This window comes from Misgurnus anguillicaudatus, chromosome 3, assembly GCF_027580225.2.
Source record: "Misgurnus anguillicaudatus chromosome 3, ASM2758022v2, whole genome shotgun sequence".
NCBI classification, from domain to species: domain Eukaryota; kingdom Metazoa; phylum Chordata; class Actinopteri; order Cypriniformes; family Cobitidae; genus Misgurnus; species Misgurnus anguillicaudatus.
In genome coordinates this window covers 31,880,354-31,894,513 of record NC_073339.2, presented here as the reverse complement: position 1 = coordinate 31,894,513, position 14,160 = coordinate 31,880,354, and the positions used below count along the sequence as shown (strand labels likewise).

The 14,160-nt window shown below is 37.9% G+C and overlaps 1 protein-coding gene across 1 annotated transcript in view; it reads left to right on the top strand.

The window, feature by feature from the left end:
* Nucleotides 1-14,160, top strand: part of dnah6 (dynein, axonemal, heavy chain 6) — a 99,787-nt gene that overhangs the window by 38,138 nt on the left and 47,489 nt on the right. Inside the window, exons 40-48 of the mRNA XM_055205484.2 lie at nt 1,135-1,356; nt 3,648-3,795; nt 3,899-4,056; nt 5,980-6,111; nt 8,434-8,605; nt 9,119-9,265; nt 11,398-11,471; nt 12,397-12,551; nt 12,704-12,935. Coding sequence (XP_055061459.2) covers nt 1,135-1,356; nt 3,648-3,795; nt 3,899-4,056; nt 5,980-6,111; nt 8,434-8,605; nt 9,119-9,265; nt 11,398-11,471; nt 12,397-12,551; nt 12,704-12,935 — 1,440 coding nt within the window. The remainder of the gene's footprint in view (nt 1-1,134; nt 1,357-3,647; nt 3,796-3,898; nt 4,057-5,979; nt 6,112-8,433; nt 8,606-9,118; nt 9,266-11,397; nt 11,472-12,396; nt 12,552-12,703; nt 12,936-14,160) is intronic.

Genomic DNA, 14,160 nt, shown 5'->3' with positions numbered 1-14,160 from the left:
AGGGGACATATCATGAAAATCTGACTTTTTCCATGTTTAAATGCTATAATTGGGTCCCCAGTGCTTCTATTAACCAGTTTTGGTAAACCATTCTCTGCAAGCATGTGCAAAAATAGGTAATTGAAATTTGTCTCCCCCTGTGATGTCAGAAGGGGATAATACCGTCCCTTAGGGGCTGGACACACCAAAACTTTTAAACGCTGCTGAAAACGCCTTGAGGACGCCGAATGCCAGCTGTTTTTCAGCCGAGCGCTTTGGTAGCTGTGATACTTCAGCTGTGAGCCGGTTGGTTGCTGTGGTAATGTCCCGCCCTTCCTCCACTGTGATTGGACGGCCGTGTGAGAACTGACATTGACGAGCGGAGCTTTTCAACCAAAGTTGAATATTTTTGAACTCTCGGCGCTCAGCACTGAGCACGAAAAAATCCAGAGCACCGGTTTTCAGCGCGGAAAAACTCCCGCTAGCTGCTTGCTTATTTGAAAAACCCAGAGTTTCCATTGGAATCAATTGAAAACATGTGCTATCCGCAGGTGTAAAAGCTTGGGTGTGTCCAGCCCCTAAATCTCTACTATCCAACCCTGGCACTTGCCATTTATTGCAGAGATCAACTCATTTGCATTTAAAAGGACACACCCAAAAACGGCACATTTTTGCTCACACCTACAAAGTGGCAATTTTACCATGCTGTAATAAATTATCTATGAAGTACTTTGAGCTAAAACTTCGCATATGTACTCTGGGGACACCAAAGATTTATTTGAGATCCTATAGTAGTATTTGATGTAAAACATTTACTGTAACACATTGTTTCTCAAATTGGTTGGCACAGCATATAGTCCCCAGTACATGATGAGAAAATTCCATCTCTCACCAATGACTTTGATGTTATGTTCTTTTATTTTGTTATGTCATATACTGTATTTGTTACTGCATTATCCAGTAGTCATTTAGGAGATTTTATGGTTCATGTTAGTAATGCCCAAAAAGTTTAGATTAATGGTTATGCAGAATTTCAAAGGGTTAAAATATAATACAGGCTAGTAACTGATGAGAGAACGTTCTAAAAAGATATTATCTATTTTTCTTTCTTTCTTTCTTTCTCTCTCTCTCTTATACTTTCTGACTCTTTAACAGTTGCCCAGTGGAGGTGATTTGTGGAGTGTTTATATGAACTTTGATATTGGTTGCTTGGAGCCATGGGCGAAGATTATTCCCTTCTTTCAATATAACAGTGAGATCCCCTTCTTTGAAATGTTGGTACCCACCACAGACACTGTGAGATACGGATACTTAATGGAAAAACTGCTGTCTGTCAATCACTCCGTTCTCTTTACTGGCATCACTGGAGTAGGGAAGGTAAGTTGGACAGCGTTTAACGGATTTAGGGCTCTATCTTACACCAGGCGCAATGCAGCGCAATGCACGACGCAAGTGTCTTTTGCTAGTTTCCACCCTGTGCAATTATCATTTTCATGTTTAGCGCCACGTTGTTTAAATAGTAAATGCATTTGCGCCACCTTTTGCGCCCATGGGCGTTCTGGTCTGAAAACGAGGTGTGTTCAGGCGCATTGTTATTTGTTATTTTGAGGCAACTAAAATAGACTACGCCATTGACCAACAAAAAAAACCTAGTCTAAAGTCAATGGTGCAATATGTTTTTTGTTATTTAAAGAGCGCAGTAGTAATATGCGCCTATAAACGGGACGACAACACGGGTTTGCTTATCACATTCATGAATGTGCAGCAGCACAAAAACGCTTTTAAATATGAAAAATCAAAGGATTGAATGTAAAAGATTATTATTGAGTCTCTTGGACATAAATGAGGACTAACTATGAGACGTTAGAAGGCGCAAAGAGCTGCTTCACCTGTAGCCTGGTAAGTAAATAAAGTAAAAAAATTTTTGGGATGTATTGTATATGATGACTCTGTACCTGTGGATATGGTGAAATGAGAAACATTTTTAAGTAATGCTTAAAAAAAACTCATGACGCTGTCCAAGTGCTAAAACGTGCGGAGAGCCGTTTGTAAAATCTTCTGTTAACAAATAAAGTATTTTTAGAGTACAAACCTTTTCTTACATACTTGTAAATATTTTTTGATGATATTGGATAGCCATACATTTAAAGCAATTAAAAGCCTGCTTTTTAAAGGTTTTAATAAAAAAAATAACAATTACAATACAAGTGAAAAACAGCACAATTATTTAACATTAATATTAAACTGGGGATCTTCTTCCTCTGCTTAGTTTTTCAGTTTACAGAGTCCGTCATCTAAATAGGGATTAGACATAGTGCCAGCGCAACTGGCTTTTAAAGGGGATGAGAGCTGAGACTCTCATTGGTTTATTGCACGTTACGCCCAAAATACTCCCATTAATCATTAAAAAAATAGGAACAACCCTTTTCGACCATGTGCTCGGCACACAAACCATTTTTCCCATCATTAATTTAGCAAAAGTGTATTCGGACACACCCATTTAGACGTTGCGCTGTGCGCTTTAGACAATGCGCTTAGATCGTTAAAATAGGGCCCTTAATGTTTGTGAACAGCTAGGTTACCTTTGTTAGGCTCTAGAAATTGCTAAAAGGGCACATATTGTTATGAGGATGTATGGATGAACCCAAATGCAGACAACAAGGGGTTAACTCAGGATATTTATTAATGAATAAAACAGAAAACAAAACCCACGAGGGGGCAAAACAATATAAACAGGAAAACTAAAACAGGAGTAAACACTAATCAGGGCAGACACTAAACTACACTAAAACACAAAACAGGGCTACACTAAACAATGAACTTGACAGAACACAACTATATAATACACTTGACTAGACTAGACTTAGGACAGCGTACTTACAGGACTTTGGAACAATGCACAAGCACAGGACAACAAACACAAGGATCTTAATTAGAGGACAACTAATGAGGGCAACAGGTGACAGGAATTAAACAATGAAGATGAGAACAACAAGGGAGTGGGGTAAAAGAGACAAGACACAGGGAACACGTGGTCTAGTAAACCAATACTAAGACCACGTGAACCCACACAAAACATGGGTCTGTCATGATTCTGCCACAAGACAAGATTAAACAAAGGACAAGATGGCAGAACCATGACACATATTTTGCAAATCCACTTTTACAAAGTCTTTTTTTATTTGGACATAAATGTGTGTTGACAGTGTGTGAACACAACCACCCTATCCACCCTCTACTTCTTTTTTAAACTCCATTAAACATAAGACATATTAATGTGACTTAACACAAAGCCACGCACACAGTCACTAAAAGACTGGTTATTTAATCCAAAAGCTTTTCTAAAGGTGTTTGTAAGCACATTACAGCACCAATGTGGCTAAATATACTATTGTCTCAGACTGTATTCACAGGAATCAGATCTATTTTTAACCAAAAGCGCTCACTGTTTACTGGTAAGGGAGTGAGAAGCAGTAGCTCATTTGCATTTAAAGGTGCCCACATGAAACAGCGCTTTATTGCTTTCACCCAAATAGGGGCATATTGGATATGCTACTGTATAACAAATGACCTTAGGGGGGATTTTAAGCTAACATTCTAGGCACACGTGAGATTTATGTTACAGCTTGTAAAAATGCCCTTTAAAATAACCCTATTGTGTGTTTTAGTCTGTTGTGGCACGAGCATTGTTGAACAGTGTGCAGGAAAAGGCAGGTTATGTCCCCGTCTACATCAACTTCTCAGCCCAAACCTCATCAGCCAGAACCCAGGAGATCATTGAATCAAAATTGGAGAAGAAAAGAAAAAATGTACTGGGTGAGGGACAAGTCTTTTGTACTCAACTTTACAGTTTTGATATTATTAGGATGTAAAATGCAGTTCTGAAAACCATACATACCTGTATGTTTGTGTGCCTCAGGTGCTCCTGCCAATAAAAAGATTTTGGTGTTTGTGGATGATTTGAACATGCCAAAGCTGGACACTTATGGTTCTCAGCCACCCATAGAGCTCCTGAGACAGTTCCAGGACTTTCATGGCTTTTACGACAGAGAAAAGTTCTTCTGGAAGGAGATACATGTAAGGATCACAGATTTACACATGCATATGTCATTTTCCTTGCCAAAAACACAGCTTAGGAGAAATTGTCCAGGTTTTGAATGGTAATAGTTCTTTTGATTAAAGGGATAGTTCAGCCAAAAATGAATATTCTGTCCCTCATGTTGTTACAAACCTATTCATAAATATCAGTCATGTGACCTTTACGTCATGCCAGATGCCTGCTGCCATCTTGAGTACCTACCGAGTACCAGTAGGCTACTGACAAGCTATGGCTAGCTTGCTACGATTTACAAATTTTTTATCTTTTACTGTCTATGATTTTTACAAAAGACAACATTTTGATCTCGACTGTCATGGAAAGAAACGCTACTTTAAAAAAATATATCTTGGTTAGGGTGTGATGCCTACTCAATCCCTGATGCGTTCTTCCAGCCGTTGTCCGCTGCTACCGAACTATCACTATTTTACAACATAAGAAGGCGCGACACAACATGAAACTTTGCTCGAAGTATCACCTGGATCTCTACACATGAACGCGAGCATTGAGCACAGAGTTTACTAAAAAGAAAGGTTTTGAACAACTAAATTTGGCTGTTATGTGGTCCGCTTGCCATCTTTGCCAGACATAAAGAATCAATTTCCGAATGCGAATGAATCAATCTCATATGAGGCTCTTTTTTCAACTAGAAGGTCAATATTGTTTTTCACTTGCAACAAAACAACGAATTATCCGTGCATTTATATGGAACTATGCTTTAGGAGCTATCCATCTTTACTTTCCTCCTTCCTTACATCGCATTCGGAGATCGATACATTTTGACTGCCAAAACAACCAAAGTCAGTTGTTCAAAACCTTTCTTTTTAGTAAACTCTGTGTATACAAACAATGTTCTCAATGCTCGGGTTCACGTGTGGAGACCCAGGTGATACTTCGAGGGAAATATCAGGTTGTGTTGAGCCTTCTTAGTGTTGTAAAAATAGCGATTTTGATGCTCACAACATATTGGATGCATAGCTTCTAGTTCTTTTGCGACCACTTCAGGTACTCAAAAAGACAAGTTTGAGATGTGAGTGACATCAGCTGATATTCATGAATATAAATGTCTTTGTTCAGCTGAGCACAAAGGAAGATATTTTGAGCATTGTTTGTAACCAAAAAAATTTTGAGCACCATTGATTTCCATAGTAGCATTTTTAGTCCTAGTATGGAAGTCAAAGGTGCTTCAGTTTACTGCTTCATTACACATATCTTCCTTTGTGTTGATCAGAACAAATAAATGTATACAGGTTTCTAACAACATGAAGGTGAGTATATAACTCTTAACAGTGTAATTAAATAACTTGGATATTCAGATTCTGATCCAAAGTCGTTACATTTGAATAATGCAAAATATGTATTACTACGCATTACTACCCCTTGTTTGTTTGTAAAAACACCCACCAAAAATGTGTAATGTAAACAAGGATAATTACACGATTTCCCAAGGTTACAGGGAAATTACTCCACAGCATAGACTCTGCAGTCAACACTTATCAATCTCAAATATGATTTGTGATTAAATAAAAAACAAAATGTGACAAGCGAGCAGAATCCACTGAGGGTTAAAAGAATGATTTGTGGTTCTGAAGTGAGTTTTGCCCTTGAGGAAATTAATCTGGTTTAGTACAGCACTTCGGTGGCTGAATATGACACAGCTTTGACTTTGAGGCAGCAACTTTTCCTGAATGATTTTTCAGTCGTTCGAAGAGTAATTGGTAATTACGTTTTCCAGCTGTCATGAATGCTCTCTTTTAATTTGGGTATTATTCAATAATACATTAATTTCTTCCAGCAAAGGATTGATGAGAATGGTGAAAGTGTCAAAAAATCTCATTTATATCCTGTGGATATTTTTCATTTGCATTAATTTCACTCCACCTTTCTTTTTCTCATCCCCACAGGACATGACCATAGCTGCAGCCTGTGCACCCCCTGGTGGAGGTCGTAACCCTGTAACTCCTCGTTTCATCCGCCATTTTAGCATGCTTTGTCTTCCGACACCCTCTGAGCACAGCCTCAAACAGATCTTTAAGGTCAGATATATAGCTGGAGTAGTTTTGAATAAATGTTCTGCTTTTATGGTTCATGATTTTGGCATGGTTAAAGGGACAGTTCACCCAAAGATTTACTCACCCTCATGCTTTTCTAAACCTAGATGAATTTTTTTTTATTCTGTTGAACACAAAACAAGATAAGAATACAGTTGATGGTACCCATTGACTTCCATAGTATTTGTTTTTCCTAGTATAGAAGCCAATAAAATGGGTACCATCAACTGTGTACTTACCATTATTTATCAAAATATACAGAATAAAGAAACTCATACAGTTTTAAAACAACATGAGGGTGAACATTTTTGGGTGAACTATCCCTTCAAGTATGGAGTCAGAGTTTGAGCTGTCCATGGTTCTGAACTTGCAGCTAGAGACATGGAGCTGTCCAAGGTTCTGAATGGACAGCCCAAACATTTTATACAACTACGCTTGGCACTATTGCTTGATCCATACCAAATTGCTTGTGTAGCTTACTTTCCAAAAATGAGAACAACTTTTTTAACAAACAACGTCCTGCAGTGCATTTGCAACAGTGAATTTTCTACTTTTCGACATTATTTTTGATAGTGAAAAACTATTGTGAGTGCAATGTAAGTCACTTTGGAGAAAAACATGTGCCAAATGTATAAAGTAATTCTACTAGTTTGAGATCTGTAGCCAATGTGAATTCTACATTATTCTACAAGGATTAGTCCATTTTCTTAAAAAAATCTAGATAATTTACTCACCACCATGTCATCCAAAATGTTGATGTCTTTCTTTGTTCAGTCGAGAAGGAATTATGTTTTTTGAGGAAAACATTCCAGGATTTGTCTCATTTTAATGGAGTTAAATGAACCCCAACACTTAACAGTTTTAATGCAGTTTAAAATTGCAGTTTCAAAGGACTCTAAATGATCCCAAATGAGGCATAAGGGTCTTATCTAGCGAAGCGATTGTCATTTTTGGCAAGAAAAATAAAAAATGCACTTTTGAAACAGCTTCTCTTCTTCCTTCGGCTGTGTGACGTGACGTTACATATATGAAACACGCATTTGCGGACCATTTTAAACAATAAAATGACGCAAAGACATTAGTTCGACATATAACAACATTCTCCACAATTGTAACCACTGGGGCGTAGTTTCGCATACGTCATCCGTGACCTCTTGACGTGATGGCGTATTACGTGTGGTCGATCTAGCGCATCACACCACCGGAGGAAGATGTGAATTTGTGGTTTAAAAGTGCATATTTTTTATTTTTCTTGCCAAAAATGACAATCACGTTTTGCTAGATAAGACCCCTTATGCCTCGTTTGAGATTGTTAAAGGGGGTCGCGCACTGGACGCGCAGCTCAGCGCCGCGCCGTTCTAAAAAAATCGAACACATTGTTTTCTATGAGTATACGCACACTGTCTGCGGCCCCCAGCTTTGACTCAGGAAGTTGCTCAAATCCCTGTTGCGCCACTGAGTGGCACTCACATAGTTTAACATTAAATAACATCATATTTGTCCCAAATCATTAATGATAAACATTGGCTGCTAACGTATATTTTGAATTTTGAAGTAAACGCTATCTGACTAAGCTTATTAAATGTGCACTTCTGGTGTACGATACCTCCGAGTTGTTCTAGACGTGAATCGGCGCGGCGCTGAGCTGCGCGTCTGGTGTGTGACCCCCTTTAGAGTCCTTCGAAACTGGAATTCCAAACTGCATTAAAACTTCCAAGTATTGGGGTCCATCAAACTCCATTAAAATAAGAAAAATCCTGGAATGCCTTCCTCAAAAAACATAATTTGTTCTCGACGGAACAAAGAAAGACATCAACGTTTTGGATGACATGGTGGTGAGTAAATTATCTGGATTTTTTTTTAAGAAAATGGACTAATCCTTTAAATGTAAAAGTCACATTGGCTACAGATCTTAAACTTGTAGAATTACACTTAAACTACATTTATACATTTGGCACATGTTTTTCTCCAAAGTGACTTACATTGCACTCACAATAGTTTTTCACTATCTCAAATAATGTTGAAAAAGTAGAAAATTCACTGTTGCAAATGCACTGCAGAAAATGGATGAATCCTTTAAGGATTTAGCTGATGCTTTTATCCCAAGATACTTACAAAAATTTGTAAAGTGAAGCACTTCCTTTGATCCTAAGGAGACATGATGTTAATTTTTTAAGCTTGCCCTTATAATCAGGTACAGAAGTCAAGTGTCAACCTGGCTTCAGTCCTAGAGCGTTTATATCTTAATGCTTTGATGTATTGGTATCCTAAACTCTATCTTGTGTACTTTTGTGCTTGTTTATGTAGGCCATTTTGGGTGGTTTCCTCACTGAATTTCCAACAGCAGTAAAACAAGCAGCTGACAGCATCGTGGATGCTGCTCTCGAGATCTACCGGCGTATGAGTGTAGATCTGCTGCCATCACCGGCCAAATCTCACTATGTTTTCAATCTTAGAGACCTCTCCAAATGCGTGCAGGGTAGGAGAAATGCACACACACTAGGGTACACATCTACAGTATAAACATTATAAAGGCGAAGATGTTTGCAAAAAAATTATCGAACATACAAAAGACATCTCACAGTTGTATTTTATCCAGAGCATCTGTTGTGCCTAAATACACGAAAGTGCTTATTTTTTTGTTTCAGAGCTCTTAAGTGACCAATAAAACGCTCTCTTATAATTTAAAAGCCCTTTGGGGCAGTTAAAATGCTCTGCTATGGTTTAAGACTCTTCAAGGTGAAGAATTGTAGGCGGTATTTCTCTGCAGGTTTACTGTTGGTATAAACTAAATCTGAAGGGCACAACTGTAATCTGATGATGTTTATTTGTCTTTAAAAGGTCATCCATCACTGGTTATTACTCTATAGACATTTGTTTATGCCTGCAGTTTTACATAAAAACAAAGCGAATCTTTGCCAAATGTTCAGTTTCTATATGGATGACTTTGAGTGTCTGTTTTTATGTTTGGCTTCTTCATATGTATGTGCAGGTATGTTGCAGTGTGAGCCGACTACGGTGAGAGATCAGACGCAGATTTTCCGTTTGTTCTGTCACGAATGTCAGCGTGTCTTTCATGATCGACTCATCAACAACGAGGACAAGACTTATTTTAATACTATCGTCTCTGAGATGGCCAGTAAGCACCTGCCTGTCAAATTTTTATTTCGGCTAGTCCTCATACAGTATATTTGGAAGTCCTGAAAGTTAATGTAAGTCATTGCAGCATGTTTCCTGTCACGTAATGTGAATGGAGAGAGACGATGGAGACAAGGAGTGAATCAAAATACTAATATACTTTCATTAACAAAACAATAAACATAATAAACAGGTTGACTGGCAAAGATTTCCTACTGTACTGTTTAAAATAGGGATGTACAGATTAGAGCCCGACTAATATGGGTTTTTTGGGGGCAGATACAGATATTACGGCATAAAAATAGATATTCTTTGTGTATATTATAGTGCAGTACACACATTCTACAGTATATTATACTACAGTACTGTAATCTATTTACAGTACAACTCAAAAGTTTGGAAATAAATCGAAAGTGAGTCCAAACTTTTGACTGGTACTGTACACTCCTAAAGGATTATTAGGAACACCATACTAATACTGTGTTTGACCCCCTTCGCCTTCAGAACTGCCTTAATTCTACGTGGCATTGCTTCAACAAGGTGCTGAAAGCATTCTTTAGAAATGTTGGCCCATATTGATAGGATAGCATCTTGCAGTTGATGGAGATTTGTGGGATGCACATCCAGGGCACGAAGCTCCCGTTCCACCACATCCCAAAGATGCTCTATTGGGTTGAGATCTGGTGACTGTGGGGGCCATTTTAGTACAATGAACTCATTGTCATGTTCAAGAAACCAATTTGAAATGATTCAAGCTTTGTGACATGATGCATTATCCTGCTGGAAGTAGTCATCAGAGGATGGTAACATGGTGGTCATAAAGGGATGGACATGGTCAGAAACAATGCTCAGGTAGGCCGTGGCATTTAAACGATGCCCAATTGGCACTAAGGGGCCTAAAGTGTGCCAAGATAACATCCCCCACACCATTACACTGTTGCATTAATGAGAAATTGAACAGGTGTTCCTAATAATCCTTTAGGTGAGTGTATATAAGTAAATACATAAACAGAATATTGTCAGGAACAGGATGAAGAACCCAATCACAGGTGATTTCGGGGGTAACAGAAAATGCATTATTTTACAAAGACAAAACAAGAAAACAAAACCCTTGTGGGGGCAAGCAACATGGAACAAGATATTACAGAAACTAAACACACCACACTAGACAATAAACTTGACACTAGACTAGAGTTGACTACTCACAAGAAAAATACAAAACGAACAAACCACAATAGAACCCAGCAGACGATGTCTGCTTTGGCAGAGGCCGACCCCCCTCTGAAGACACCTCCTCCACCTAACAGGATGTGGGGCCACCCAGCCGCCCAATGCATGGTCACGAGCCGGGAAGTAAGGGCATCGGAAGCTCTGATAGATGAGCTGCTCGCAGAGTTGAGGAAGATGCAGCCTGCACAGCTGACGAAGCATGCACAGCCTAGGCAGTTAGTGCAGCCAATGGAGCCAGCGCAGCCGATCAAGCATGTCTGAACTCCTTCCCCACGTCCTGTTTCCCACGAAAACATCTGCGCTTGGGTTCTGCCTGCTGTTCATGACAGAATATACTGTATATAAATAAACACATTTTATATCTTATGTGTCATATACGCTGATACAGATATATCTGCGACAGGCTTATTGGCTGATAAAACTGGCAAAACAATAAATCGGTCAGGCTCTAGTATCGATATTTCCTGGCTATCAAAAGGGACGGAAACGCAATAAAATCATGTTGTGTGATTATTTTGAATTGGTTGACAATGACAACAGATATCTATCTATCTATCTATCTATCTATCTATCTATCTATCTATCTATCTATCTATCTATCTATCTATCTATCGTTATCGGTAGACGCCATTCTAAGTAATTGAATATCTGTATTGGAACACAAATTTTTTTATCAGTGCATTCTTAGTTTAAAATCATTGCATCTTATAAGCATTTAGTTATTTTAATCCAAGCCTTTTAAACGTTTATATACAGGTTAAAGCAGTGTTATCCTCCGTAGTACACTGCATGACATTATCAAAATGATCAATTTATTTTTTATTTTGCCCCCATTCTATCACTCAGTGGCTACAGTAAAGATCGGTGGCTGACTAATTCTGAAACATTTCCTTTACCCAACAGGTAAATATTTCAACATAAACATAGAGCCTATGTACTTTGTCAACCAGCCTATCATTTTTGGAGATTTCATCAAGGTAATATAATTTTTTTTGTATTTTAGTTATATATTTTAATGTTGTGTAGATTAATTTAACGTGTGTACATTCTAATAGAGTACTTATAATTACTAAATTTAAATCATATAAAATAATATAAAATAAATAATACAAAAAGTAATATATATTAACACATTTCCCGCCAGCCATTTTTTGAAAAGTTGCTCCCTAGCATTTTTGGTGATTTTTACAAAAGTTTCACAAAATTCCTTCCAGGAAAGTTTTCTTCTAAAAATATATAAACATACAAATATATAAAATGAAAAAGCCCCTTTGCTTTCAAACAAACAAACAAAATGGGGAAAAAAAACGTTTTCATTCTATCTATATTTTTTATATTTTCTGCTTATTAAGTGTTAAATATGGGTATTTAAAAAAAAAAAAGCTAAAATAATAGCATTTTTGTAAAGGAATTTGGTCAGAGATCAGATTCAGAACGATTATCAAAACATACACAGAGTTTAAAATTGGTAAATAACGTTTTTGCTTCAGTTTTTTTTTTAATAAATTGGATAAGTCTACTGGATAATCGCGGTATTGCAGATTAACATAAAAATTAATCAGGAACAAATTTTTTATGCAAATGTTTACTCTTAAAAGCAGAGTGCACGATATCTTAAAAACGCTTTGGAAAAGAGAGTTGGGCCGACTACCAAAACACACTTGTAGCCAATCAACAGTAAGGGGCGTGTCTATCAAAAGAAGGTCCAGATTCTATTGGCGTAGGGGCGTGTTTGTTTAGGTGATTTCAAATATCAACATTGGCTTTCAGAGATTATGCACCCTGTCTTTAATTGACGAGATAACTCATCAATGGCGTGGGAAAAAGTTAACAAATTGCCGATGGTGCTGCATTGTTTATATAGATTACATTTTTGAATAGCATATTGGTAACACCATGCAGGTTGGTGCAGACAAGGCTGACCGGGTCTATGAGGATCTAACAGACATGGAGAAGATCCGACAGGTAATGCAAGATTACTTGGATGACTATAACGCCACCTTCTCCAAGGAAACCAAGCTTGTGTTCTTCCAGGATGCCATTGAACACGTGTCAAGGTAATCAAGCAGTTTGTACTGTGTGATGACTACAAAAGTAGGCGTCCTGAATACTTTTGCCATCTGGGTCACTGTACTAATGAAATGTCTTGTTCGTCCACCAAAATGACCTGCACTACTTTTTTTCTATTTAATTTTCTCCCCTCTTGCAGAATTGCCCGTATGATTCGACAAGAACGTGGCAATGCCCTGTTGGTTGGTGTCGGCGGCACGGGCAAACAATCTCTGACACGTCTGGCTGCTCACATGTGCGGCTACCGCTGCTTTCAGATCGAGCTGAGTCGCGGTTATAATTATGACAGCTTCCACGAAGACCTGCGTAAACTGTACAGAATGGCAGGAGTAGAAGGCCAGGACATGGTCTTCCTTTTTACAGATACTCAGGTAAGAGATATTTGCTTTAAATTGACAGTTTGCCCTTTTGTAGGGAAAGTCGCAAGTTAAAATTATTGGTATTATAATTTTGCCATTCGAGAGCAATATATTTTATAGATTTTAATTAAAGGGATAGTTTACCCCAGAATCAAAGTTTTGTCATTAGTTACTCATCCTTATGTCGTTCCACACATGTAAAACCTTCGTTCATCTTCAGAACACAAATTAAAGAACCCCTATTTTCATGAATCGATGAGAATACTTTCTGTGTGCAAAAAAGGACGACTTTATTCAGTTTCTTCCCTTCGCGTCAATCTCTGACGCATCTTAAAGAGAGCATCACGACGTGTGTGGCACTGACAGTAACGCATTATAAGTAACGTGCATTACGTAATAATATTACTTTTCTGAAGTAACGAGTAAAGTAACGCATTACTTTATAAATGTACACATTAAAGGATTAGTCCATTTTCTTAAAAGAAAATCCAGATAATTTACTCACCACCATGTCATTCAAAATGTTGATGTCTTTCTTTGTTCAGTCGAGAGGAAGTGATGTTTTTTGAGGGAAACATTGCAGGATTTTTCTGGTTTTGATTGACTTTAATAGAGCCCAACATTTAATACTTAACTCAACACTTAACAGTTTTTTTCGACGGAGTTTCGAAGGACTATAAACAATCCCAAACGAGGCAAAACGATTGTCATTTTTTGACGATAAAAATGACAAATATACACTTTTAAAGCACAACTTCTCGTCTAGATCCGGTCATGATGCGCTAGCGTGACCCGACGCAATACGTCATGACGTTAAGAGGTCACAGAGGACGAACGCGAAACTCCGCCCCAGTGTTTACATGTGTTGAGAAAGAGGACCGTTCCTATGTTGTTGTATGTCAACTGATACTAATTAATGTCTTTGTGGCAGTTTATTGTTTACAATTGTCCGCAAATGTGCGTTTTATATATGTAACACATGACCTCCCTACGCCACCACGCATTTACGTTAGGTCGCGCTGGACCAGACCTAGACGAAAAGTTGTGGTTTAAAAGTACATATTTTTTATTTTTCAATCGTTATGCTAGATAAGACCCTTATGCCTCGTTTGGGATTGTTTATAGTCCTTTGAAACTCCGTTGAAAAAAACTTTTAAGTGTTAAGTATTAAATGTTGGGCTCTATTAAAGTCCATTAAAATTAGAAAAATCCTGCAATGTTTTCCTCAAAAAACATA